The following is a 25,973-nucleotide window of genomic DNA, read 5'->3' on the forward strand; positions in this document are numbered from 1 at the left end:
ATATAGATTTTGTTGTATTTCCACAGTGTAATGTTTGGATACTTCTGTTCCTGCATGAGCTGCCATTTCTGGGCTTTGGACTCGTTTCAGGCTTGATTCTCGACTGCTGACGAGGTTTGCTTTAAGGCTTCGCCGCCTCGTTTACATTGTTTAAACTGTTTAGTGGAGTTCTCTGAAGCGCTTTCGGTTATCCACACTTCTTGCCGTCGCGTGTGCATGTGTGTTTATTGCAGCCCTGAGCCTCCCGGTTCCTCTCCACGACGCTGTGTTGGGCTGCTGGAAGCCAGTGCTGCTACAGCACTGTAAACAATACGATTAATAGCCCATGACTTACGGCAGCGCTTCTAACGGACCCTGCAGAGGCAGATGAGGCACGCTTTATAAGTCTTGCACTTTTTGTATAATTTTTTTCCCAACTCTTGTCCCATCCTCAAATATGCTGCTGCGTGGAAGAACCGTACAGTTCTGGAGAGGAATTTGGATAGCTGTGATGTTGACGCCTGATCAGCGAGCTCAGGTTTTATTTAGTGGTGATAAAGTTGAACTAACGATTTAAGGACTTCCATATCTGCTACAAATGATTCAGTATCTACTATAAATGCTAAACTGCTGTAAATGATTCTGGAACTTCTATAAATGATTCAGTATCTATTATAAAGTGTTAAGTATCTACTACATAAATGACTGCTATACAGGATTCAGTATACATAAATATATATTATGTTTTATTATATAAAATATATAGTATCTACTAGACATGCTTTACTGCTATAAATGATTCACTATCTACTATACAAATGGTTCAGTATCGATTTTATACTGATCTAGATAAATGATTCATTATCTTCTATAAATAATTTGCTTTAGACTAAGTGGCCTATAAGTATTTTATCAGTGGTTTACTAACTGCTTTACAGAATTCAATATGCACTATAAAGAATTCAGTATCTACTCTAAATGCTTTACTGTTATAAATAATTTGGTTGCTGCTATAAATAATGAATTGTCTACAATAAATGATTCATCTACTTATCCAGTTAGATTCCAGTTATACATATGTTATAAATTTAGCATCTACTATAATATAATTAGATATCTTTTATAAATGCTTTGCTATGTACCTATAACAGTTTTTTTCATTACTTTTAGAAAGTGATTGGTGTCTACTACAAATGATTCAGTACCTACTATAAATATTTACCTTTATAAATAATTTAACTACTAAAAGCAATTCAGTATCTACTATATAAATGATTCATTATATACTGTAAATGATTCAGTACCTACTATGAATATTTATTTTTATATAAATAATTTGGTAACTGCTAAAAACAATTCAGTATCTACTCTATAAATGATTCATTAACTGCAATAATGATTCAGTGTGTATATAAGGATTCAGTACCTACTATTAGTGCTTTGGTCTGTACTATAGATGATTCAGTAGCTTGGAAGGACATGCAGGCCTTTCGGGCTCAAGGAGTTGTGCCTAAAACCAAAACTGATAATTCGCCAGAAGTTTTTAAGCCCAACAACAGGAAGGCCTGCAAGTGCACCCCCCCAACCCCAACCCCCCTTTACCCTCCAGCCGTAACTCTTACTCGTGCACTATAAGAACAAGTAACCGACTTCACTGTAAATCCGTTAAGACCTCGGACCGTTCATTCTGTTTTAATGGCCAGAGTTCCTTTGAAGGTCATGTGCCACAGGGACGTCTTCGGTGCATGCTGCTTTGCGTAATTGGTGTTGGTCCACCAAGCCATTCAGACACAACAGGGTCAGCAAGCCACGGCGATGAATTTGAGTAATTGGGGGCAGAATTCTGATGCAGCGAGAGGGAGAAGGAGAAGCTCTACCGAAAGCCCCAGCGCCCCAGCGCCGCCGCATGCCTCCGTTGCAGCACTGTGCAAGGGGACCTTGCTCGCTTGTCTCTGATTTGTGTGCGTGTCTATACGGGGTCTACGCAGCCCCCCGCACTCTATAGCATCTGGCTTTCATCTCCACTCCTCTCCCACTGTTTGTGAGCAGGAGGATTATTGAGAGGCAGAGAGGCTACTGAGCCCGGGCGTGTCGCAGTGAGCTCATACTGTGTGTGTATATCTCTCGCGCTCTCTCGTGTTCTCTCTCTCTCTCTCTCTCTCTCTCTCTCTCTCTCTCTCTCGCGCTTGCTTGCTTCCTTCACCCCCCCCCCAACACCTTCCCCTCCCTGTAAAAGGCATTCTGAGATGTTCTAGTGTGCTTTTCAACCCCATGGTTTACCCCACCTCTGCACCACGCTGCATCTCAGCATTTTATATTCAGCACGCGGTGTCCCGCCCTGCAGAGACGAGTATCCCCTGCCCCTAATCCAGGCACAAGCACGGATCAGAGGCCAAATCATTTTGTCAACACTGAAGAAGAGAAAATAAGAAGCAACCATTTTTTTTTGTCTTGAAGGTTTATTTCTGTAGGAGTCAGAGACATTTTAATATGGTAATTAAAAAAAGGAAAAGAAACACTGCAGTTCAGGTTTAACAGTAGGAGCAATCCAGGATGTTCCTGTTGTCATCAAAGCATAGCTACAGCTGGTTGAAGGGGACCAAATCCATTGAAGAGGTGATTTGGTTCCATTTTACCAGCTTTAGCAAAGCATTGGGGCTTCGCACTACAAACGCCAGACTCTCGTCTGTCACTGCGCCGGTCAGGAAGGCTTGATCGGACCGCCCCGCTTGGAGAGACCGGGCAAAAGAACTCCTGTGGAAATGCTCAACTTCTTTATTACGCAGAAAGGCTCCCTGTTGAAACTCTAGGGGAAAGAAGACCCTACCCCCTAAACGCAGTACAGGACGGCTCGCAATCGCCCTGCCGCGTCTCGGCACCCTCGTCCCCCTCCAATCCGGCCCGTCCTCCCGTCCCTGCACCGCTTTCCCCACTCTTCGCAGAGAAAGAAAAATTGCACCCAGAGAAAAAGGATAATAATAATTTGTCGTGGTACACTTGAGTCACATGTCCGGGAGTCATGTAGCAATTACAGCCGCTGATGGATGGGCCCTGGTGTGGGCACAGTGCCGCTCAGGCTGCGGGGATGAGCTGCTCGCTCGGTAGCAGTCGGCACACTCTCAACTTTTACCAATATTGTCATCCCAGGGTACGTTTCAAAGCCTTGCTAATTTTCCAGCTTAATTCAACTACGGAGAGCGTCGAGAAGCAGGGCTCCTCTGAGACGACTCCCATGGTGACGTTAAAATAACAAACTGAGATATTTGTGCTTCCCGCAAGCGTCTGCTCTCGACAGCCATTATCAAAGGAGACCATCATGCTTTATGATGTTTCGCTGGCTCACAGTAAGTTAGGCAGGCTTGAGCGTTGTTCCAGCAGCTGGAAGTAGCAGAACTGCTCTATAGCAAAAGGAAATCCTTGCTAACTCTTTCTCTCTCTGTGTGTGTGTGTGTGTGTGTGTGTGTGTGTGTGTGTGTGTGTGTGTGTGTGTGTGCGCGTGCGCATAAAAGAGTGGGGTCACTGCTGCTCAATATGGCACTCGTTAAGCACGGGTCAGTAAAGTGCTATTTCCACCACCAGTCCCGTCCCCCTCCCTCCCTCCCTTCAGTAGATAGACACACTCTTGCTTGACAACCTGGGCAAATCTCTGCCCCCAAATATGCTTGGCCATAAGTGGGCAAAAGCCAGGGACAGCAGCTGAACATTTTATAATGTCAGCATCTGCTGTGGGTGTCAGTCAGGCTGAGGTTGAGGGCGAGAGAACGAGAGGAGGGATCCCAGCTACACGACTGACAGGAATGACCCATACAGCAAGCGCTGCATAAAATTGGAAAGAGCGGGGGGGGGGGGGGGGGCACAGAGGACAGCCTGCATTGGAGTGCAGAGAAATGGGCCACATTTATTTCTCTCTGCCTCTATCGTAGGCCCAGTCATGACCAAATCCGTTAACTCTCAAATCTTCATGTTAAAATCCAGGTCCTCCAGGTCTCAGCAGCCTAGATTTTGGATGGCGAGAAGTAACGGCAGTGCTTTCACCGTATTTCCCCTCATAAATCAAGCATGAACTCAACAAAGGAAACAATGTGGAGCACCACAATGTAAAGTTTCAAGAGAAGAAGTAGGTTAGAAGTTTCAGCAAAGTGTAAAAACTACAGTCAGACGCTGCCTCCAGCTTCCTGCACATTACCTGTACCTGCTGTCAGGGTAACAGGAACAGGGTTCAACAAGCAGAAAGCGCTGTGCTGCCGTAACCGCTCTCGTAAAATCAGAGGTTCTCATTCGAGAACAGACTCCCATGACATGCAGCGTTCTCTGTGTAGCATCTAATTTACCCCGAGGAACCCCTCAAGGGGGGGAACGGTTTGAGAACATGACAGTCTGCGTGTTTTATGAGGGGAATGGTGCGCAGTCCCTCTCCTGCCCCCACCTCCCCAGCCCATCAGCGCAACACTTTTTCTCTGTTCTTTTTTTGTTTGTAGAGGCGGGTGACAATTGAAATCAGCTGACAGGCAGACCTGACACTGATCCTGCATTGTCACTTGTCCATACCCTAATCTGACTGTTCTGTAGCCCACCAAAGCTTTTGGCAAGCCTTGCAAACGTGAACAATGGGGACGTGGGGCTGGGGTTTGCGGTGGTGGAATGGGGTAGATGGCCCTGGATGGAGTGGGCGGCTATACTGTCAGGCATTGTAGGTAAGCTTGCAGTTAATGGTCGAACGGTCATGCTCTCAGCACCTTTCTGGAACGGTCAGAATCTCCTGGTGTGGTTGAGCGAATGACCGAGTTGTCCCCAGCTCACCTTTTCCAGAGAAGATTATGGTATTACTCGTTGGAACTGGCTCCGCCATACCACTACCTCCTCGGAAGTAGGGGCTAAGTTGCGGCTGGCTGCTGTTCAAGGCCCATAATGCAGCAAACTCGCCAGTAATGAAAAGAGCCCCTGTTTCAACGACTGTCTATTTCTGGTTGATGGTCAACCATTTTTTTTTTTTGCATAGCAGTCACTGGAAACTGCTCGCTCTCTCCTTTTCCTTCTCTCATGCTCTTGGGATATTAGAGCCCTTACAAACCAGCGTATCTTCTGGTAGTGTTTAGTCATTTAAGCCTCGAAAAATGTCCCTTTTTAACGACCCTGTGAGACAGTTGAACTTTGTAGGCTACCTGCTCCAACGAGCAATTTCCCATGCAGATTGCTTTCTTAACGGGGGAGCATATTGGTGTGTTGTCCCTGATGGGGAGCTATAACGTCCTCCAGAATATATGCTGCAGTAAACCTCTGCACCCTCATTCAACACTACTGTCGCCCCAGCGACGCAGTCCCCTCATACTTACGCTCATTAAAACCTTGTAACGAAGAGCATTAATTCAGAGAAGAGTCCTAATTTGAGGATCAGCACCTGACCAAGAATACATACTTCTTTACATTCCATAGCTGTCATATGTTCATATGGGCACATAAAGAAGTATGTACACCAAGTAGGTAACTCCAAGCATAGCTCAGTGCTCTTACCTTGTTTGGTCTGGTCTGGTAAGGTTTTGTCTTGCTGATATTTTAGATAAACCAACCTTCTGCGTTCTGTTATTGTCCAGCAGCTTAACCCCCCCCCCCCCTTCCTCCTCTCCTCCTCCCCTTCAACCCCCCCCCCCCCCTCCTTTCCAAACCCCACATTGCAGAATGCAGTGGTATGGCAGTACACTCTATAATGTAAGTAAGGTGACTTTCAGTGGTGCTGTAAAATAAAGGTACGGGCTAGTTCTCACCCCAGACCCCGGACGTTCTCGCCAGTACACATTTAGACGAGTTCAGGTCCACACAGTGCCGTCTGCTCCAGTGACCCTGGCTGTCCTCTAGAGATCTGGGAGAATCCATAGGGAATACGGAAAAGAACGCCCAGGACTTCTGTTGCAAATACAAAAAAGGTTACCACTGTCCTTACTGTTTTTGTCCTGGGAGAAAAAAAAAAAGTATAGCAAAGGCAAAAGAGTCGACACAGGGGGGGAGGAAAGCGTCCTTGCTGTTTGACTTCAGTACTCCTCTTAAGGTCCTTGGAAGTTCGCTGTACCATCCTGGCAACAAAGGCACATTTTAAGGTTATTAAAGCTCCTTCGCTTCCACTCTCTTCCTCCACTTACTCACACCCTTTAACTTTGCCCCTCTCCATCTCCCCGCAGTTGCCCGTTTGACCGCCTCTCCCAGTCGTAGAACAGACCGGCTGCTGATGTTTGAAAGCAAGGTTGATCCAAGTGGAACAGGAAGCTATTGTGAGTGGGATTTGGGCTTTAGGCACACAGACCAGGCCAGAGGTCACATGCAAGAGCTAATGCCCACTCAGCACTTGTGGATTGTACTGGGTGTGCTGATTTTCTTTTTTTTTCTTTTTTTTTTTTTTTCTTTTTTTCCCTCCCCCTTTAAGCCCATCCCCTTTTTTAATTCTTTAGTAGTGCACCTTACTAATTTTAACCCTGCCTTTCCTCCAGTCGTACCCAAGAAGAAGCAGCTGTTCAGCTCAGAGGCTAGATGTTAAAGATCAATCACAGTTTGCATGGTAGCGTAAAATGTTCAGTAGCTCTCTAATGAATCTTTGCTCCAGCTCCACACATTCCACAAGTCCACGCCGCCCTCTTTCACCCACAAACCTCCCACCCCACCCACCCGCCCCCCTTGGCCGAAGCCTATCGAACAGGCCTGACAGGAGAGGCCAGGGGTGATAAAATAACAGAAGGGCACTTGGACGTGCTATTCTGGGCCGTGGTGGAAATCCTTGATGAGGCTCAGTGCTTCAGAGTTCAGAGATATGTTAGGGTGGCGTGACTGAACCGAGCCGGTATTAGTTGGATGCCCGATGACGCCACAGTGTTAGAAAGGCTTGGAATCAGGAGGGAAGCAGAGGCGCGACTCAAACTATGACGTCCCGTGTAGGAAATGTCACGGCAGTCCGAGAGGGCCGAGGAGCGGAGTGAACGAGGGATGTTTTCCTTTGGCTTAAGGCCACATGACATGGACACGATTGACCGAGAGAAGGGGAGAGAGAGAGAGAGAGGGGGAGAGAGAGATATTTGCTCCTTTAGGTGAAGCTGGGGGGGATGGCATTGCAGCACTATTGCCCTGCCCCTGCCTCTGCCCCTGCCCCTGCCTCTGCCCCTGCCCCTGCCTCTGCCTGGCGATTAGAGAGCATGCAGAGAGGCACACGACGAAAGTGGGTTATTATCCTGAGTGTCATGGGTTCAGCTACTGACACACATACCCAGAAGCCACCCTGTCGACCCACCTCAGCCTCCCCACCCCCACCCAACTGGAGAATTAATACGGCGCCACAGCTGTTTTCCGTCAATCTGCTCTCACCCCATCCCACCCCATCCCACCCCCACCTTGTCTGAAACTCGCATCCCACCACAAGTCCGTCAGCATCTATCCATGTTGCATGTGCATTTTATCCCCCCCCCCCTACCGTGTCCAGAAACGGGCCAGGAACTCCAAAAACCAGTCCTGGAAATTAAGGGCGACCACACGTTGAAACACCATGCGTTGGCCACTGCGAAAAAAGGCAACTCGAGGTGTGTGGCCGTCCCAGCGGAGAACTGTATTCCGTTTGGAAGCGCCTCAAAGTGGAAGAGTCCAAGGCTTTTTTTTTTTTTTTTGGAAAGTTACAGGAGAAAAAAAAAAGGGTACTGAGTGAGTTTACAAGTCCGTCATTGGGTAGGAGTAGCGCTGCAGCCATGAGGGGCTAATGAGCCAAAGAGTGCTGTGCTGCAGCAGCCTGCTGCCTGGACAGCAATGGAATTGTGTGGGATGGGAGGGGGCTGGGAGGAGGAGGAGGAGGAGGAGTATGAGTATGGAGGAAGAGAGAGTGGGTGAGCAAGCAAGCAAGCAAGCAAATCCATGTGGAAGGTAGCAACTTCCTTCCCCGGGTTCTGCTGTCACCTGCTACCACGCTGCCTTCCTGCGAGTTGAGAGGGGAGCCCCCCTTTGCTCGTTTCCCGAAGGTGCTGTCGGAGGAGCAGTACTTCTCGTTCCTCCGAGTGCACTGCTGCAGAACAGTAAATTCCACTCCCCCTTTGCCGACCGCTCTGCACATGCACGCACGCACGCACTCGCGCATGCACTCGCGCGCACGCACACTCTCACTCGCGCAACACCCGGGCTGACGAACCATGCAGTTTCTTCCACAGCACATTCAGCAGGGAGGAAGGAGAGAGCAGCAGGAGTAGATACAGGGTAAGGAAGCAAAGGCGGAAGATGTCTGTAGTCGCTGCGGACCGTCCGGCTTGGTTGGGGTAGAGGAAGTCTTGTCCGGAGAGAGAGGAAGGCACGAGGGAGTGTATATTACCTGTCAGCACAGTTTCCCTGCGCTCTTTGCTCCGCCTTTTTTTTTTTTTTTTTTTGGCCCCCTTTTCTCAAGTGTGTGAAGAGCCATAACGACCTCGAGTTCTCCAGCTGCTGCAGCCATCGCATGCCGACTCGCTGAATCAGCTGCTCTAACTGGGGGGTGGGGTTGAGGGGGTAGTGAGAGAGTGTGGTAGAGAGAGAGAGGGAGAGCCAGCATGCAAGTCTGCTAAAGGGAGGAGGGGAGCAGTTGAGCTAGAGAGAGAGAGAGAGAGAGAGGGCGAGTGAGAGAGATAGAGGAGGAGAAGGCACCCTTACCTTTAGGAGAGGAGGATAGGCATCATTCTGACATGAGGAGCTGCCGTCGCTACTCTAAAACTGCAGCACTTTTCCCTCTCCAGTCTCTGCCACGTGCTCTCGCGCTCTCTCCCTGTGTGTGTGTGTGTGTTCAGGGCGTTTTGCGAAGACCACCACTAGAGAAGCGTGGCTGTGCTCAGGCATTGCATCTTTCAGTCAGTTTTCCCCTCGAACGCTTTGGTAGAACCACGTTTTCTGCTGTCAGCAGTTTTGGAGGGCAGGGAAAATGAGGAAAGGTGAAGAGCTGCTTCTGTCATGAAAAGGATCCGTCTGTATTCTGCCCAGTACTCGAAGTGCCCCCCCCCCCCCCTGCACACACACCCCCCTCTATTATAATTCCTCTCCTTTTCTATTGTAGTAGACTTTTAATCTTGTGGAAATTCAGACCAGAAGTAAAATGAGTATCCCCTGTCCTCCTCTGAGCACTCTCCGTGGTCCTGCCTGCCTCCTGTGAGGCTAAGGTCAAGGATCAGGCGCCAGCCGTGACTGTGGTCGGCCTCTTTTTCAGTGCAGAGATCTAAGCCGTTAGCACTTTACGGCCAGGGAAGCATTCGAAAAACGCTCGCATCAGTCACTAGGCTCCTCTCCCGTGTCTCACTCACTCACCTCCCTGTGACCATATTTAGTCAACCAGTGCAAAAAATAACCCCCCTCTCCACCCTCTCCAAGTGCAGCCCTCGCCTCCCCCTCCCCTCCCCACACCGCCACACAGATGCACACACGAACTCCGGGAAGCCTCCCATCCAGCGTTCTACCTATCGATTGTGCATCCTGCAAGGCGAGCAGCTAGCCTGCGTTAGCGTAAGACCTGCTTGCCTGGCTGCCATTCGCTGCTCTATTTTTAGTACTGCCAAATAAAGTGGTCTCTCATGGTCCCACTTCTATTTCCCTTCACTCCCTTCTTCCCCTCCTCGGTCTTGTAACAGCACCCCCCTCTTTTTTTCCTCATTGCATCTTCTGAACACCCATCCTCTTTTAAATAGTCCAGCATATGGTACAGTAGATCTTCCTACTGCTAGCCTCTATACTTAGTAACGTGTAGTTGGGTGTGAAGGAAGGGGAAGGAAGGCAAACTGGAAATTGGGGGCCCGTTCGAGTACTAGAGAGCAACGTGGATCGAAGCTGTTCCTACTTTGCTGAAGATAGCCCAGCTATTGTCTTTCCCAGCAACCTGGACCCAGCACACAATTTGTCTCAGTTCTGGGGCAGTCGCGAGGATTACCTCAGGGGTGCAGATTTTATTCCTCCCTTCTGAGCTTTCATTAATTTTCAAGTGCCACGTTGTAGCTTCCCAAGGCACAGCCACCGAAATATCTGTTTAATTAGAAAGTCCTGTCGCGGAGTTGAGCGGCTAGCGAGCAAGCAATGCCCACTCCGCTCTTCCCTTTTTTTTTCTGCTAGGTCTTTAACTGTTGTGCCACATTTGCCTGATCTAATAATGTAACCCTCTTGCCCTCCTACCTCTTCCACCCCCAGTTTACACCCACTAAGGTAATGGTGCCGAGGGCACTGGCTAATCTTTTACGCTTAGCGTAATATCCCTTTTAAAATAAGAGTGGCTTTTCAAGAGGTAGTTGACCTAAGGTCCCTCTTGTCGTTGATTTGGTGCTCTTCACAATGCCAAGCTAGCTGCTGTGTAGCAGAATAACTTTTATTATTTATCCTTTTTTTGATGTAAATTAAATCATGAGCTTGTCTCGTTCTGCTTGACTGGATTGTCGAATCCGAATCGACTCTCAAGACGATTCTTTTTGCTTCGTGAAGTACAGTTTAATTAATGCATAGCCAGGCTAATGTACGGTGGCTCGATTACCCCGTATTTATGGGGCTAACAAAGATTGACTAGTTGCCAGGTGTGTAGTAATGCATTCTGCTGACTTGTGCATCTTCTTGAGGCCCAGCCCACCACTAAACATGGCTGTTGGAGCGTCTGGGTGTGCACCAACCTGCTGTCTTCAAACCCAGACTGAAGACCCTCCTCTTCTGAGAGGACTTGGGCGAATAGCTGAGTACTATGGTCACCTTACTGACTTGTGCTTAGTAATGTCTAAAGCTTAAAGGTATCTTTGAACTATTAGTCTATTCTAACTAGCTGAGGTTATTCTTAACTAAATAGCAAAGCACTTTTGTAAGTCGCTCTGGATAAGCGTGTCTGCTAAATGCCGTAAATGTAATGTTGGCATACACTCCTAAAAAAAATAAGAGCGAGTCCAAAGGTTCAACCATTTTTGCTATTGTGTGAACCTTTCAAAGACTTCGCACCAGTTTCTCACCAGCTTCTTCACCTTCATCTCTACTGCAAAAGTGGTTCCTTAGGGCAGTGTTTCTCAGGTTTTAGTCAGGTGTGTTGGGAGCAGGAAAAGCACTAATCAGCTTATCAACAAGTCCTTTCAGGGCAGTGTGTTAAAGCAGGGAGTCCACTCAAATGCTCAAACGTGTAGGGCAGGGTGCCTCCAGGACCAGCACTGAGAAACACAATGCCTTAAGGAACCAAAAGTAGTGGTTAAGACGTTGCCTGAGGAACATTTTTGTAGCTTCTAGTCATTAGCAGATCTATCAAATAATTAAAATTTAGCTCATCGTGGCAGTGTGATCGAGTCTTGGGCGTGAGCAAGTGTGTGGGTAAGTACATTTTCAGAAGCTAATTAGTGAAATCTGGTGGCTAATTTGTGATTTTGTAGCAATTTGTTTGGTTTTTGGTATCGATTATTTATTTATTTTTTGACCAATTTGTTTCAGGCTCGTCAATTTCTGTGCCAAGAAGTGGCAGAAACTTTCAACTTCACTCTTTTTCCTTCTTTAGAAAACCCAAATTTATTAGTCCACTCCTTTTCCAAAGCTGATGGCTTCAGTTGGCATCCCTTTTTAAAGTTGGCAACAAGGAGAGCAAATGTCAATGCTAATACAACTAGAGATTCTGATTATTTTTAAGGCTTTATTCATAATCCTTAGCTGACGGGGCAAATCAGGATGGTGTCCATTAGCCAGGATGGCTGATTCTGCTTGGAAATGCAGCTGCTAAGTTCTGCAGAGCTTTCCTTCGATTTCTTCGGTTTCTATCCAAATTGCTCAGGATTTGAGACTTTGCTAAATGGCAGTTTGCTTGTGTTAGTGAATGCACCGCCCACAGACCTTGCTTTGGTTCTGAAACGTGCCCAGTAAGAGTTCTGGTGCCCTCCTAACAAAGGGTCTCCTCAATCACATCAATACCTGCCCGGTGGGGGTTGAAAAGGAGAACGGTCATGATTTGTGAAAGTTTCAAACGGGGTTTTTAATTACCCTGAGCCGTGTGGTGCGAAAGACAAATGGCTGGCTTAATGCTATTGGTTTCTGGTTTATATTGGCACAGCTGTTACGACCAACTATCCCCCACCCCTCCAGACTCTCGCAAAGCTGTCTGACATCACCATAAAGATTTATTTGCTGATGTTTTTGGAGACCCCAGCAGCTTTTTTGCCCCGCCTCCTTTCTCACTCTCCTTGGGGGTCCTGGAGAACCTGGCCGCTGGTCGTCATGACGTAATCGTTGGCCGGGTCATTTCACAGGAAGATGCTACCCAAACGGAGCCGTGAAGTTACTCCCCTTAGTAAGAGGTTGTTTATGACTACAGTAACATTAGCCACATTAAATGATTACATTAACAGCTAGTGTTAGCCGTTAGCCTAGCACGCCCTCCAGCTCGCCTGCCACACTTCTTCCTCCTCTCCCACCAGTTTAGGTGTCCTTCCTTTTGACCAGCAGGCCATAGAAAGTTTAGCGCATAGATCTTCTCATAGTCTGAGCACTAGTGGGGCTCGTGGCTGATTTCTCGGTGTTGGCAGGGTTTGATTGTATACGTTAGTTGGCGCAGTTCTGTTGGAAGCAGGGGAGACCAGAGCAGTACGTCACGGCCAGTTTTGGGGAAACGCTTCTTTAGCTAAAGGCTAATCCAAAAGTGTTGAGGATTGAGGGCTTGTTTTTAGGCCGGGCCCCCAGTCCATGCTGACGTCACGTCATGCGAATTAAACTTAGCTGTCAAGCAGGCTTTATTCGGTCATACACAATCACTGGTGTTGCTCTTCAAAATAATCTTTATTATGAATATTCTTTAGACCTTTTTGTTGTTTTCGTTTGCCACGCCAGGACATTCGACATCGTTACTCCCAAGCCTTTGTGAAATGGCTTTGCACTTCTTGCTTGATGCACTTGGTTTTGAAAACTACTTTCTCTCTCTCTCCATTTTTCTCTCTCCATCCTTCTCCGCCCTTTAAGCGCTCCATCATCAGGGAGGCTAAAGCTGCTGAGCGGCAGACGGCATAAAAGTGATTTACAGAGGGCCGACCCGAGTGCTGTTGGGGGAAGCCTGTGGCAGGCGGTCTCCGAGCCCCCGGCCATTGTTCCAGTCGGCCCCTTTGCGGCTGTAGCTGCTCTCCAGTCTGAATTCTCAGCCCAGTCACCGTCCCGCAAGACTTGCGGCGAAAATGCTGCGTAAAAAGACTCTTGAGTGCTGAGGTGCTTTGTTTCATTTCATGTTTACAGATTATTTGGTAGGATCTGTTTTGATTCAGCGAAGGGAATGAGTAGTGGTTGGTCCCAAAGCTGTTTAAGGATTTCTTCAGAATCTTAATGTTGAGTTGTTGAGTCACCGTACAGGACATCCATCCGGTTATCTAACTTTTCGACACTTCTGGGTCATTTGCACAACAAAGTTTGTGGACGACCTGAACGTACATTTGTAACCTAACCGGATGGAGCAAGTTAGGAGTAGCGAATTTGGAGTAGGCACGTTTTGACCTTTCCCCTACAGGCATGCATCCACCACCACTAGGACAAAGGACTGATCAATGGAGCCAGTACACCCCTGGACAATCTGACACCGCTCCCCAGTGCCCAATCACAGAGCTTGTACTTCCTATTGGGGTGGGTCAGACTGCGAGTCCCTGCCGATAGGGTCAGTGTTGTAATACTGAGGGCCTTGGCTGTAGGGGTGAGAGGTAATGGGGTAGATTGGGTGAATGACCAGAAGTGCTTCTCCTGCACTTTTCGAAACCTAGACTGTGGAATCCTCAGTCAGTTTAATGGTGCCATCACGTCGACTGTGCAGTCGGTCTGGCTTCGGTTCCTCAAACTCTACGTCTTTGGCTGTATGTTTATCAGACGTGCCTAAAGAATGTTCTCAGAGTTTGCAAAGTCTGTTCAATGCAAAAAAAAAAAAAAAGCAACATGATTCATAAATTCCCAGTGCGCCGACTCCATCATGTGAATGGATTAGGAAAATCTATAGTACACGGTGATGTATGGTAACCTCTAAACCATGCTCAAACCATGAACACTGAATAATTCAGGCTCAGCTTCTCAAATGACCCTTATGGCGTCCGAGAAGTGAGAATGGCAGGAAATGGGTGATTTCATGGAGCTGCATTGATGCAGAATAATGTGAATGGACAATAATCTGAATATTCCAGTGTACGGTTATTATATAGTCTAAATTATTTCTTTACATTTACTGTATAATTATTACTACTTCAGTGTACAGTTTTTATATAGTCTTTACTTTTCTGCTCTACAGTTATTGTATAGTCTAAATTCTCCTGTATACAGTTATTATATAATCTAACTTATCCAGTTGAAGGCTATTATAGAACTCATAGGGCTGTTTGATTGAGGTATTCACTTGAATCTGCTTTCTTCTTGGCAGGCGGCAAAAATATTTGACTGTTATTGACTGAACAAACACATTGTGTACTCTTACGCTGCTCACAGAACCCAGTTGCAGCTCATTAGATGTACCTGTTAAAAATGCATCACTGGCAGTAATGAGCTTCCTACTGTACATCAGTACCCTGGTACATCTCTTCAGCTCCTACTGACACAAAATACACAAAATACCCTCTACTCTGCCACTTTATCCGGATGCCCGTTGACTTGTCTCAACTTTCTCTCCTCTCGACCACGTTTCCATGTGCAGTACGATTCCTCCACACACGTGAAACTCAGTAGGGAGGTTTTTCAGAGTTGTACAGCTTCAGCGTATCGTGGTTATGGAGGAGATCTTTATTGCGGTGAGTTTTGATTGGCTAGGTTCAGACCACTACTACTGAGGTGGACTGGACTTTGCCACCTCCGGTAAACAGTTTGGAGTTGAAGTGATTTAAAGACTGAGATTTATAGCCTCGCTATACATCAGCAAAGCCTCTGCCGGCCGAGCCACAGTCGGCCACCGATCGAAGACCTGAGTCCCAGGAATTGAATTCTCGAACACGTGAAGACAATAATTCTCCGCTTTGCCTTTCGGTCGTGTGTTTTGTCCTTCAGTTTTAAAAGAGCTTTATGGGGTCTTTTGGGCCGTATACCACTGTTCTGTACGTGTACCCCTGCTCAGAGTTCCTTCCAGACGTTTGTTTTTTCTACAGGCCATCTGGTAGACTCCTGGAAGCTACTGGTGTAGTGTTTCTTTATAGTCAGTTAGTTCATAATAGTTAATAATAATTTTGAAAACCAGTATGAATTGTATGTATTTCTATACAAATTGTTCCACTGAGTTCAAGCAGTTCTTTAAAACGGTAAGCACTGTTTGGACGGCAAAATTTCTCAAACACATCTCCATTTGAATATTAGGGCTGGAAGATTGGTCTATGAAGTTGCTTTTCTCGGCAGACGTCCAGCAGAGGCGACGCCATATTTGGGTAAAAGGCCCAAATATGACCTCTTCAGCCTCTAAAATGATCTTACCTCGTGTGAGACCAATTTAAGCTTAGAAATCTAGATTTGTTTGATGTGCATATGAAAAATCTCTTTATATTTATTTTTTGTGTTTTATTTATATTCTATTATGTAAAAATACAATGTGCAATACCCCCCCCCACGTGTGCAATTAAGAGTCATTTGCAATTACCTGTAAATAATCTGTAAATAATATTATTGCTTTTTTACTTCTATTATTTATATTGTGTATATATTGGTAATTTATCTAAATTTTTGCATCTGAGTGTCTTGCTATCAATTTTTTTGCTGTGACACTGAATTTCCCCACTGTGGGACTAATAAAGGACTCTTATATTAATACGAATTGTATTAATTGTATCAACTGGCGACTGCGTTGCCACTATGGCCCAGGGGGTCACAAGGTTGAATCCTGAGCCATGCGGCATTGCAATCAGTGTCCAGGTGGGTAGATGGCGCTCTCTTCCAATGTCACTCTTAAACAATGTTGGCCGGCACAGGCATTTGCTAGCTGGTATGGTGGAGCTGGAGACCCGGAGCCTTCCTTTGAAAATCAGTGCCACATCGGCAACAGTTCAGAAAAAGAGGCGGCGGCAGGGTTTGCATGTATCGGGGGAGACGTGTTAAGCCTTTACCCTCCTCGTGTGAAGGGAGCGTTGCTAGTGCTAAAGGGAGTTGCAAACTGGTTAAGAAAGAATACCAATTGTTATTATTTTGGAGAAAAGTAGGAATGAAAGAAAAGTTCTGAAAGGGTATTTGAAGTTTGCCATTATTTTAATGTTTAATTACGAAGTTAAGAAAAAAAAATAAGAGACTTTTGAGGATCCAGCTCCAGATTGAGGGGCATCCTTTACATTTAAAAGGGAATTTTAATAGAGAATTTTTATTTTCACCAGCAATCGGGAGCCAACCTTAGCCTGCTAGTTACTTTCTAAGGCCTGTATCCCAGCCACCACTCAGCCTGATAGAAAACTGCCCTTTGTCTGGAGATTTGTTTCCAGTAAGTGTGTGTGTGTGTGTGTGTGTGTGTGTGTGTGTGTGCGCATATTCACTTGTACAGAGCTTCACAGATCGACTCGTTCTACCATTTCACTTGATTGACGGATACTTCTGCAAAAAATCCCAGCCCCGTCACTTAGCTTCCAAGTCTAGCTTGTAAAGATTCAGATCGCACTCATTCAGTCCAGAAATGTGTGATCACATAAAGAGAGTCTGATGTAATCTTGTACAGCCTGTAATCCTCATTTTAATGTGTTGGTCCCGTTATTTTACCTTCCCGTTCTGTCATTGACTTCTCGAATCGTTCTGCTGCCGTTGTCTTGTGTTTAAGGTATGCGAGTCATGTGAAACGTGTTGCTGAGAGAGCGAGGAGCTTGCGTTTTAAACGGAACGAGCCTTTTATCAGCGTGCCTGGAGGAACGGAGTATATATAATTGGGTCATGGATATTACTGTGCCATTGGGTCCCTCGTTGACTCGAAGCGATCCGCGTAAGAAGGACATATCTGTAATGCTAAGTGAATGCTTTGTTAAGACGAGGTGTCACGCAAGCTGCTCTCTTCCATTGACCTTGTGCTACTTATGCCGACCTAAGAATACAACCGCTCCCCCTGATCACGGTGCCGACTGCTCGGTGGCAACATCCAGCTCTTTAGAAATTCAGCGGTGGAGCCCAGGTTTCATGCTAATACTGCTAAATCGCAGCACACGCCCACTGGACCGGTGTAGATGAATGCAGGGGAAGGTCACGTTTTGCAGGCCACGACTTTATTTGGTAGCTAATGGCTGATGGCCCTTCTTGGTCATCATTATTATTATTATTTTAGATTCCTTAGAATCACATTTATTAGTTGTCATTGTAGCAAAACCTTGTATCTCAGATTTTTACTATTTTTTTTATTTTATTTTTGAGAGTATATGAGTCAGCAGTTGTTCTTTTTACGATGTATTTACAAAATTCTAATTTCATGGTGACTGCACCTCTTGAAATGCTCCAGAAATGAACTGGAATAAAATATTTTGCATCGACTTCCATTGAAAGTTAGGAATGTTTTCCCGCCGTTGTGATGATGCAAGGTTTTAGCATAACTTTGAAGATGTACCTATTGCATGTACTTACACAGAAAGCGCACTCACTTCTCTCTTAAGGGCTTCCTTAACATTTATTTTAATTAATATTGAATTTATTAATTAATAAGCATGTTTTTAAGCTCCGTAAGAATTGGGGTGAGACCACCCTTATGATGGAAAGATTGCCGTCTGTCTAGCCGTACTAGCCGCGAGTAAGGAAGTCAGGTGTCACAGAGTTGTGCTTGACGGCCATATTTCAAATCAGTTTGTGGTTTAGCATTGGAACCAAAACGAACGTTCATCTGACCTTGAGACGAAGCAGATGTCCTGACAAACTGTTATGATGGTTTGAATAACAGTGGGAGTTCTGGTATTTGTAGCAAGCTGCTTTAATGGGGAGAAGAGGACCCTGTCCAAATATTTTAAATTTTTTTACTATGTGCATCATCAGCAATGTCGTGATTACTAGGATGGAGTTCTGGCTTTGCGACGTTGCCCCGTTTTTCGCCCCAAATGCCTTGACATAAGGATGGGCCTCGCTTTTGCCATTTCGTCCCCTCACAGCCAGCTACCTCGGCAAGGTTGCCTGACCACCTCAAATACGGCACAGCGTCACATGGTGTTGGTGCCAACCTCTCAGTGGCAGCGGGCTCCCGCTCTATGACAAATTACCGCGCGGCTGCTGGAGACAACAGGCCGCCGGTGCGCTCCTGAGGGACCTTCGCATCTCACAGGGTGACCCAGTTCCATCACGCCTCTCCTTCACCTCTCTTCTCTCCTCTCCTCCTTCCTTTTCTTCTCCCCTCTCGTGCTGCGTTGACGGCTTCTTTAGCCTCCTAGTTTCCCTGCCAGCGAATCCCCTTAACCTTGTTCCACCCAATCCCACCCGTCCCTTTTCTTTGGGCCAAACTCCAGGCGAATAGAGAGCAGAACCCTTGTAAAGCTTTGTAAACCCTTTTGACCCAAAAATGGTCTATCTGCAAAAAAAAGAAATTCATTTCTTTGCAAAGCTTAATTTCCTCGAAGGTCTTAAGGGCGGGGCCCGCCTCGAAATCCTGCAATTCCTGTTCCTTTTGAACTCCTGTCCGACGGACAAGCTAACTGCAATGCAGCAGTGCCAGCCAGCAGAATTAATATTAATGCCTGCCTATTTCTACCGGCCTGGCAGGGAGCCTGTCAATCCGCCCTGCTAGTGCAGGAGCCGTCCATTCATCCAGGCTGATACCCGGCTAGCCCTGCTCCAGAGCCATGTGACTAACACTTAGGATGGCAGGGGTGAGCTTTGACCGCTACTGTTCACCGGTCACTTCATGCCTTGCTGCGGTGGTGTTCTGCCGAAACAGGGGAACCTGAAGTGCACCGGCTGTTTCGAGCCCAGGGTGCTTCTGGAGAACCTGACCCTAATGGGTGTTGGGACGTTTTGTCCCTATTGGCATGCAAGGCTTAGGCATTAAGACATCATAACTGCTACATAAATGCATCACCTGTGCGTCCCTCACCCACACCCTTTCTGCCACAAGATAAGGACCAGCATGTTCACGGCCGGTTTGCTTTAAAAGCTTGTGTTTCAATAGTCCTCAAGGCTGTGTGCGTTTCTGTGTACATCATGTACACACTGCAGTACTGCTGCCTGGCTCTGCAGCCCTCAGAGTGTGTACAGAGCTGCTGATGTTCGTTCTTGCTCTCACACACTCACATTCTCTCTCTCTCTCTCTCTCTCTCTCTCTCTCTCTCTCCCCCTTCAGCAAAAAAAAAAGAAAAAAAAAAAAAGAAAAAGCGTACATACATTGGCATTAGCGAAATCCAGCCTGTAGCTAAAGCGCAATTCCAGGCTGCTGAACTCCGCTACCTGCCTCATTGCTGACATTATATTGGTCAGTTTGCACTACACTTTCATTTTTTTTTGTTTTTGCTGCCCTGCTCCTTTCACTTCTTTACTTTGATGTCTTGGTCTGGCTTAAGTATTTGTTCGGGAGCTTATGGGAATTGCTGTCTTTACAGCAGGGTGACGTCCACTTTGTATGCCTGAATACTGTGTGTGTGTGTGTGTGTGTGTGTGTGTGTGTGTGTGTGTATAATCAGTAAATAATTTAATCTGTAAATAATATTGTTATTGCTTTTTTACTTATTTATATTGTGTGTATATAGTGTCAATTATTTGTATAGTGTCTTGCTATCCCTTTCTGCTGTGACACTGAGAATTTCCCCACTGTGGGACTAATAAAGGATTATCTTATCTCCATATATATAAATAATTATGTATTTTATTATATACACACACACACACGCGTACGTATGTATGTATATATGTGTGTATGCATTTATATTATGTGTGTGTTTATATCTGTTTGTGTGTGTGTGTATTATAATTTTTATTATTATTTAATTATTTTTAATGAAAAAGTGGTTCTTTTATGGCATTTCTCAGAGAACCCTTTGTAGCACCTTTATTTATAATAACAAAATCAGTACCAGTCAAAAGTATAATCTGCTAATCATCTTGATATCATTTGATCCATATACTAGGCTGACCAATTTTGCTTTTTTTTTTCCTTCATTCTTTTTTTTTTGTTTCGGTCTGTTTATTTTTAATATTTGTATTTGGAAAGAGGACAGTGGGGGGGGACACAGGTATCCATCGAAGACGATGACGAAGATGTCGTTGCTGGGCTGTTTTAATTAGGCCCATGTTGTAGGGCCGTGTGTGTGTGTGTGAGGGTGGAAATACCTCTCAAACCCTGCAGCTACAGTATGATGATGTACATTAAGCCCAGGTTTATTGTTCCGTTATCAATCCTTATGCTGAAGTACAGCTACCAAATCATGTGCAATTACTTCTGCATATGTTGTGGAGCACCTCAAGGTTCTGTGAAACGGACGTTATGGCAGTAATGTAGTGATGAAGCTGAAGAAATGTGGGCTACAGGGTCTAAGGGGTTAATATATACACATTTGCTCATTTAGTGAAATCAATAAATAGCCTTAATAGCCTCTCTGACCAGTTCAGCTCAACTTACAGCTTAGGCCTACTTGAACCCCCCTCCCAGCTACGACATCGTTGGATACCCGTGTGTCCTGTGGTCAATGATTGCTTCAGCCTACTGAGTGTGAATTCGATGGCTTTTTTGTTCTTTGAGAAATGCGTCAAAGTGTGTGTGTGTGTGTGTGTGTGTGTGTGTGTGGTGACTGAACAGTAGAGTTAGAGGTTAGTTTGAAGGCCGCTGGAGAATTCCTTTAATGTAATGTAACAGAAGCAGTCTTCTTCCTCTCTCTTCCTTCGTTCTCGCTTCCATGTTCACCTTTCATTTGTTTACTTCCCTCGTTGGTTCTCCTGTTGTAGAAGATTCTCTCCCTCGTCTCGTCACATGCTTGGGGCTCGTCTTCCCTCTCCCATTACAAGGTGCTGCTGTGCAGATTCCCATGCAGCTCAGAGGCACGCGCTCTGCCCCTAGCGTCTGATCCGGGGTCAGGCTCTGCTTTTTGCTCATATTAGAGCAGATCTGGGAGGAGGTTTTAAAGAGCTGATCCTAAACTCCCTTCAGCTTCTCTGCAGAATCTCGCTCACTGCTTCCTGGGGCACAGTACCCTCTATATAACCTTCAAATCTGCACTGCGAGCCCTCCATTAGTAAGGACTAGTGTTCGGTCATAGGAATCACAGATTTATCATGTTCTTTGCACAGGGCTCTCGAAAGGAACTAGGCTTAGCCTTCACTGCTCTTACTGGATGGTGGTTAGTTTTACTGCACAGAGACTTGCTTATTTTCCGCTTCTGACTTCCCCTCTCTCTCTACCTCTCTTTCTTGCAGTGCCATGCGTGTGCTGTTGTCCAAGCTGCCCAGGCCCTGGATAGTGGACGAGAAGAAGGACGATGGATACACTGCTCTTCACCTTGCCGCTCTGAACAATCACGTGGAGGTGGCGGAGCTTCTGGTCCACCAGGTAGCCACTCTGAGTATAAATGCACACACCCTTTTCATCCCTATAGTCTAAAAAATAATATATATAAAGCTTTGAGCAATGCCATAGAAGAACCTTTTAAAGATCTGAAGAACATCTGAAGTACAGTAAAGATCAGAATAGAATATTTTCTGAATTTACACTTGCGCTAAATGGACTAAAGTATTGGGACACCTGCTCATTCCTTGTTCTTTCAAAATCAAGGGTATTAAAAAGAGTTGATCATGCTCTTGTTGGAGTAACTGCCTCTACTGTCCCGTGAAGAAGGCTTTCTAGATTTTGGAGGAGCACTGCAGTGTGATTTTGATTGCATTCAGCAACAAGAGCGTTAGTGAGGTCAGGATGTTGGATGATCACCACCACACCTCATCATCCACAACTCCCCAACTCATCCCAGCAATATTATATGGCGTTCCACCGCTCTACAGTTCAATGCTGGGGGGCTGTGTACCCCTCTAGCACAGGCCTGGCATTAAGCAGCACAGTGCCATTACGCTCAACGGTTATCTGCTCCAGAGAGTCCTATTTTTGTTCTGCATTTATTAGAATTTCTTTCTGATTCAGAGTGCTGAGAACCTAAAGTTATAACAATCTGAAAACCTTCTACTAACCAAATCATGTTAGTGGGATTCTTTCCCATCTGGCTGTACAACCTAGTATGGAAGCACTTGCGCATATAATGGTCAGCATTAGTTAAGGCTGGTAATGGATCCAGTTGCGGTAATTAAAGTTTTACAAGAGCTCTTTGGGTAAATCTTGCAGCGCTCAAGTGATTTACTAGGTCACATACAAGGTTGTGTTAAGTGGAGGGTGGTTTGCCAGGTTCTTGGAGGCGTATGCCAACATCACATCACAAGAGTTGATGCAGAAGATCCCATTTGTGGGCGGAGCATGGACCGGGCAATTCACAAGCCCAGCATCATATATATATATATATATATATAATTTTTTATTTTTTTTCCTAAGCCACATTGACTGAGCATTCCCCTGCACCACCACGTTTTTCTTCTGCCTCAGCATTGTGTCACAGCTCAGTGATGCCGCTTTTGCAACACTCCAGCGGCACCGCGAGGCTGCCGTGCAGGCTCAGGTCGTCCCTTTTGTCTGTTAGCTGCCACGCCGGTAGCGAGGCAGAGAGGGTTCACACCAGTGACTTTAGCCTCCGCCGCTGAGCCGCAGTAGGAGCTGCACTGCAGCAGTGCAGAGAGGCTGTGTTGCTAAGGGGTTTCATCCAGGGAATATCTGAATACAAATTACCATTACGGCCCAATAGCTCGCATTTCTGAACACAGCCTGTGGGAGCAGAATTAGAAGCGTGCTGAGGAGCAGAGGTATAAAAGAAGGAACCATATAATGCTAAAATGATTTCAGAATTGAGGAGGTAATGTGTGTGTGTGTATAAGCTGTATGTGTGAAGACCACCATCCTAAAGGTCAGCAGTGTCCAGAAAGAGGTGCCTATTGTATCTATGTGTATATATATATATATATATATATATATATATATATATATATATATATATATATATATATATTAGATGTGCAAATCTCTCATCTCTGGTTATATTAAAACGATTCCTGAACGTCCCTGAAATTGCACAGTAATTAAAATTGGTTGTTTTAGTACAGTTAAGAAGGAAAAATGAATAACTAAGTGGCCGCAATTTTATATAATCGCAGTCACGCAAAATCGAAACAGCTATACATGAGATTTTAATGGCAGTATAAAAAAGTATAATAAATAAAATGTATATCTTTAGAAATGTTGCATGTGAAATCTTGTTTTATTAATAGAAATCGAAGTAATATAATTTTGTATTTTTTTCTCAATGGAAGTCAATTAAAAAAAATAGAAATCTAAAAAGATTTATATACAAATTAAATGTTTTATTTATGGAATTTTAATTTATATAATTTTATATTTTAGCTTTCAGTGGAAGCCAATGAAAAGATTTATATACATAAAATATATAAAATACTAAATACTATATTTAACTTTCAGTGAATGTCAATGTTTTTATTTTTGACTTTATATTTATATATTTTTAATAATAATTATTATAATTTTTTTATTATTTTATTTTATTAATATATATATATATATATATTGTTTACGTTCTAAAACCTGGGGTTCTATTGATTAGATTTACCCCTCATTCTTTACATGCACTTCTTTGAAGAGCTGCATATTTTATTGCCAAGTCCATTGGTAGTGGATCCATGCTTATGCCATCTCCCTAATGGGGTTTGATTGAAAGTATTTTGTACCGTGAGAGAGCTGACGTCTAGACAGAACACACTCAGCCAAATGTGATTAAGTGCTGCAGGCTAAATCTTTGTCTCTGCCATTCTGCCTTCCAGGGAAGTGCCAGTCTGGACATACAGAATGTAAACCAGCAGACGGCGTTGCACTTGGCCGTGGAGCGGCAGCACACCCAGATAGTGCGGGTAAGCGGTCTCTCCCCACTCCCCATCTCTCTCTCTCTCTCTCTCTCTCTCTCTCTCTCTCTCTCTCTCTCTCTCTCTCTCTCTCTCTCTCTCTCTCTCTCTCTCTCTCTCTCTCTCTCTCTCTCTCTCTCTCTCTCTCTCTCTGCTGCAGCTGATCAGAGAGCCTTGTCTTTAGGGGTGTCGATCGATGATCTCACTTCAGTTAGACTGAAGTGGGTCCTAATTTACTATGCTTCAAATAAATTGTGATGTTCAGAGTTGCTTATAGTTGATGTATTTATTATAAATGAAATGCACAGGGTTTAGCCTTCGCCATTGCTGATTGGTAACCTCATGCAATAGGGTAAGGCCTAGCCAGGGGGTTATGCTTAGTAATGAAAATCAGACCTTTTTAAATATATATATTTTTTATTATTATTTTTATCTTTGACCAAAACTGAGGGTGAACTTTATTGAATAGTAGTGATTCCACCATGACATAATCACTACAGCTGAATCACTGCCTTCAGATTGATGCCTCATTCTGCATCAATGCATTTCTTGCATTTATTTAAAAAATTTTTTACACCCTACCCCATTTCTCATTCCCTATTCTGGCCTCCCCTTCCTCCTCCGCCTCAGACTTGTGCACATTTAAGAGGTAAACTCAGAGTAACTCAGCTTGGCTTTAAGATGCACAGCCTCCTGCAGCAGAATTAGCTCATTCGATTCAATTAATTCAGTCCTCAACACTCTCAGTCCGTGCTAGAAGAAATAACTGAGTGGGATGAAGAAGTTGGGAAAGGCTGCTGTAGCGCCATCTTGTGGACGCTTGGTGGGAAAGCACCTCCTGCTTCAGTGCCTGAACGGAGGAAAGTTTCCTAATGCAGATATGGAAATTATAGAAGGGGTTATGAAAGTCTCACATTTATTATTTTTGAATACATTTAATGTTTTGCAGCTGTTATAACTCATTTATTGATAATTAATGAATTCATTACACTCCTAGAAGAAGCTTGGATCTGCAGCATTCTCTCAGGTTTCCAACCCTGGAGGACTCCCTGCCCTGCACATTGGAGACTTTACCCAGCTCCCAACACACCTGATCCAGCTTCTCCGCTCGTAAACCATCCTGAGTTGAAGGTGGTGCGCAGGAAACCTCTCAAATGTGCAGGGCAGGGGATCCTCCAGTACCGACATTAGACCAGATGACCAGATGAAGATCACTTGCTTTGCCAGCCACGTTAACTGTGTGTGCCTTTTGTGTTGATGTTCAGCTGCTGGTCAGAGCGGAGGCCAAGCTGGACGTGCAGGACAAGGACGGGGACACGCCACTGCATGAGGCCTTGCGTCACCACACGCTGTCCCAGCTCCGTCAGCTCCAGGACATGCAGGACGTCAGCAAGGTGGAGCCCTGGGAGCCTTCAAAGAACACGGTACGAGTGCCATTTCACCCTCAATCAACACAGATGCTCTTACTGCAGGGGGGATGACGGTACGTTTATGTAAGGATATTTTTGGCACTGCGGTTAATGGTCACCAGGGGGTGATTCTAATAGCAGCACACTTTATAGAGGAGAGTTTAACAAGTGGACCAAAATGGTACAGGATGTAGTTTGAGGCTGTTGATTTGATTACGGAAGAATGAGAGCTTGCAGTTGAAGGTGGAACATCACTTTTCTTAACTGCACTTGCATCGCACTTCCAGATTGCCTGGATAAGCAGCACTGAGACCATTACTTGTGAAAGGCCAGGGTTGCTGCTGGGACCATCCCTATGAAAAATCAGCCCCATGCAAAGGCTTTGGATGTCATCTGAAGCACAAGTTTGTGAACACAACAGAGATACTGCAGCTGTGTGTGTTTTCTCTCTGCATTTACTTGTAGTGTAATTTTACTGACTGACTTTACTAGCAGTAAAATCTCTAGCATCAGCACATATACTCCGATAATCACGGATTTGCCTCCAGTACAACACTGGAACTGGTTCCGAACTCCCATAATAGTTGAATTGAGGCAGTTGTGTAGCCTCTGATGCTCACGTTCACGTCTCATTGCCTTCAGAGACAAGCGAACACCAGGGGTTGAATGTAGTAAACGTTACATTAGCATCAAACATGCTGCGCAGTATCGAACTATAACACCCATCCAGCTCCA

General features: G+C 45.3%; 1 protein-coding gene across 4 annotated transcripts in view; it reads left to right on the plus strand.

Moving 5' to 3' along the window:
• Positions 1-25,973, plus strand: part of mib1 (MIB E3 ubiquitin protein ligase 1) — a 74,854-nt gene that overhangs the window by 33,165 nt on the left and 15,716 nt on the right. For all 4 annotated transcript variants that reach the window (XM_072668412.1, XM_072668413.1, XM_072668415.1 and 1 more), the window contains exons 14-16: positions 21,241-21,373; positions 23,752-23,838; positions 25,095-25,253. In XM_072668412.1, coding sequence (XP_072524513.1) covers positions 21,241-21,373; positions 23,752-23,838; positions 25,095-25,253 — 379 coding nt within the window. The remainder of the gene's footprint in view (positions 1-21,240; positions 21,374-23,751; positions 23,839-25,094; positions 25,254-25,973) is intronic.

Source organism: Salminus brasiliensis, chromosome 23 (assembly GCF_030463535.1).
Source record: "Salminus brasiliensis chromosome 23, fSalBra1.hap2, whole genome shotgun sequence".
NCBI classification, from domain to species: Eukaryota; Metazoa; Chordata; class Actinopteri; order Characiformes; family Bryconidae; genus Salminus; species Salminus brasiliensis.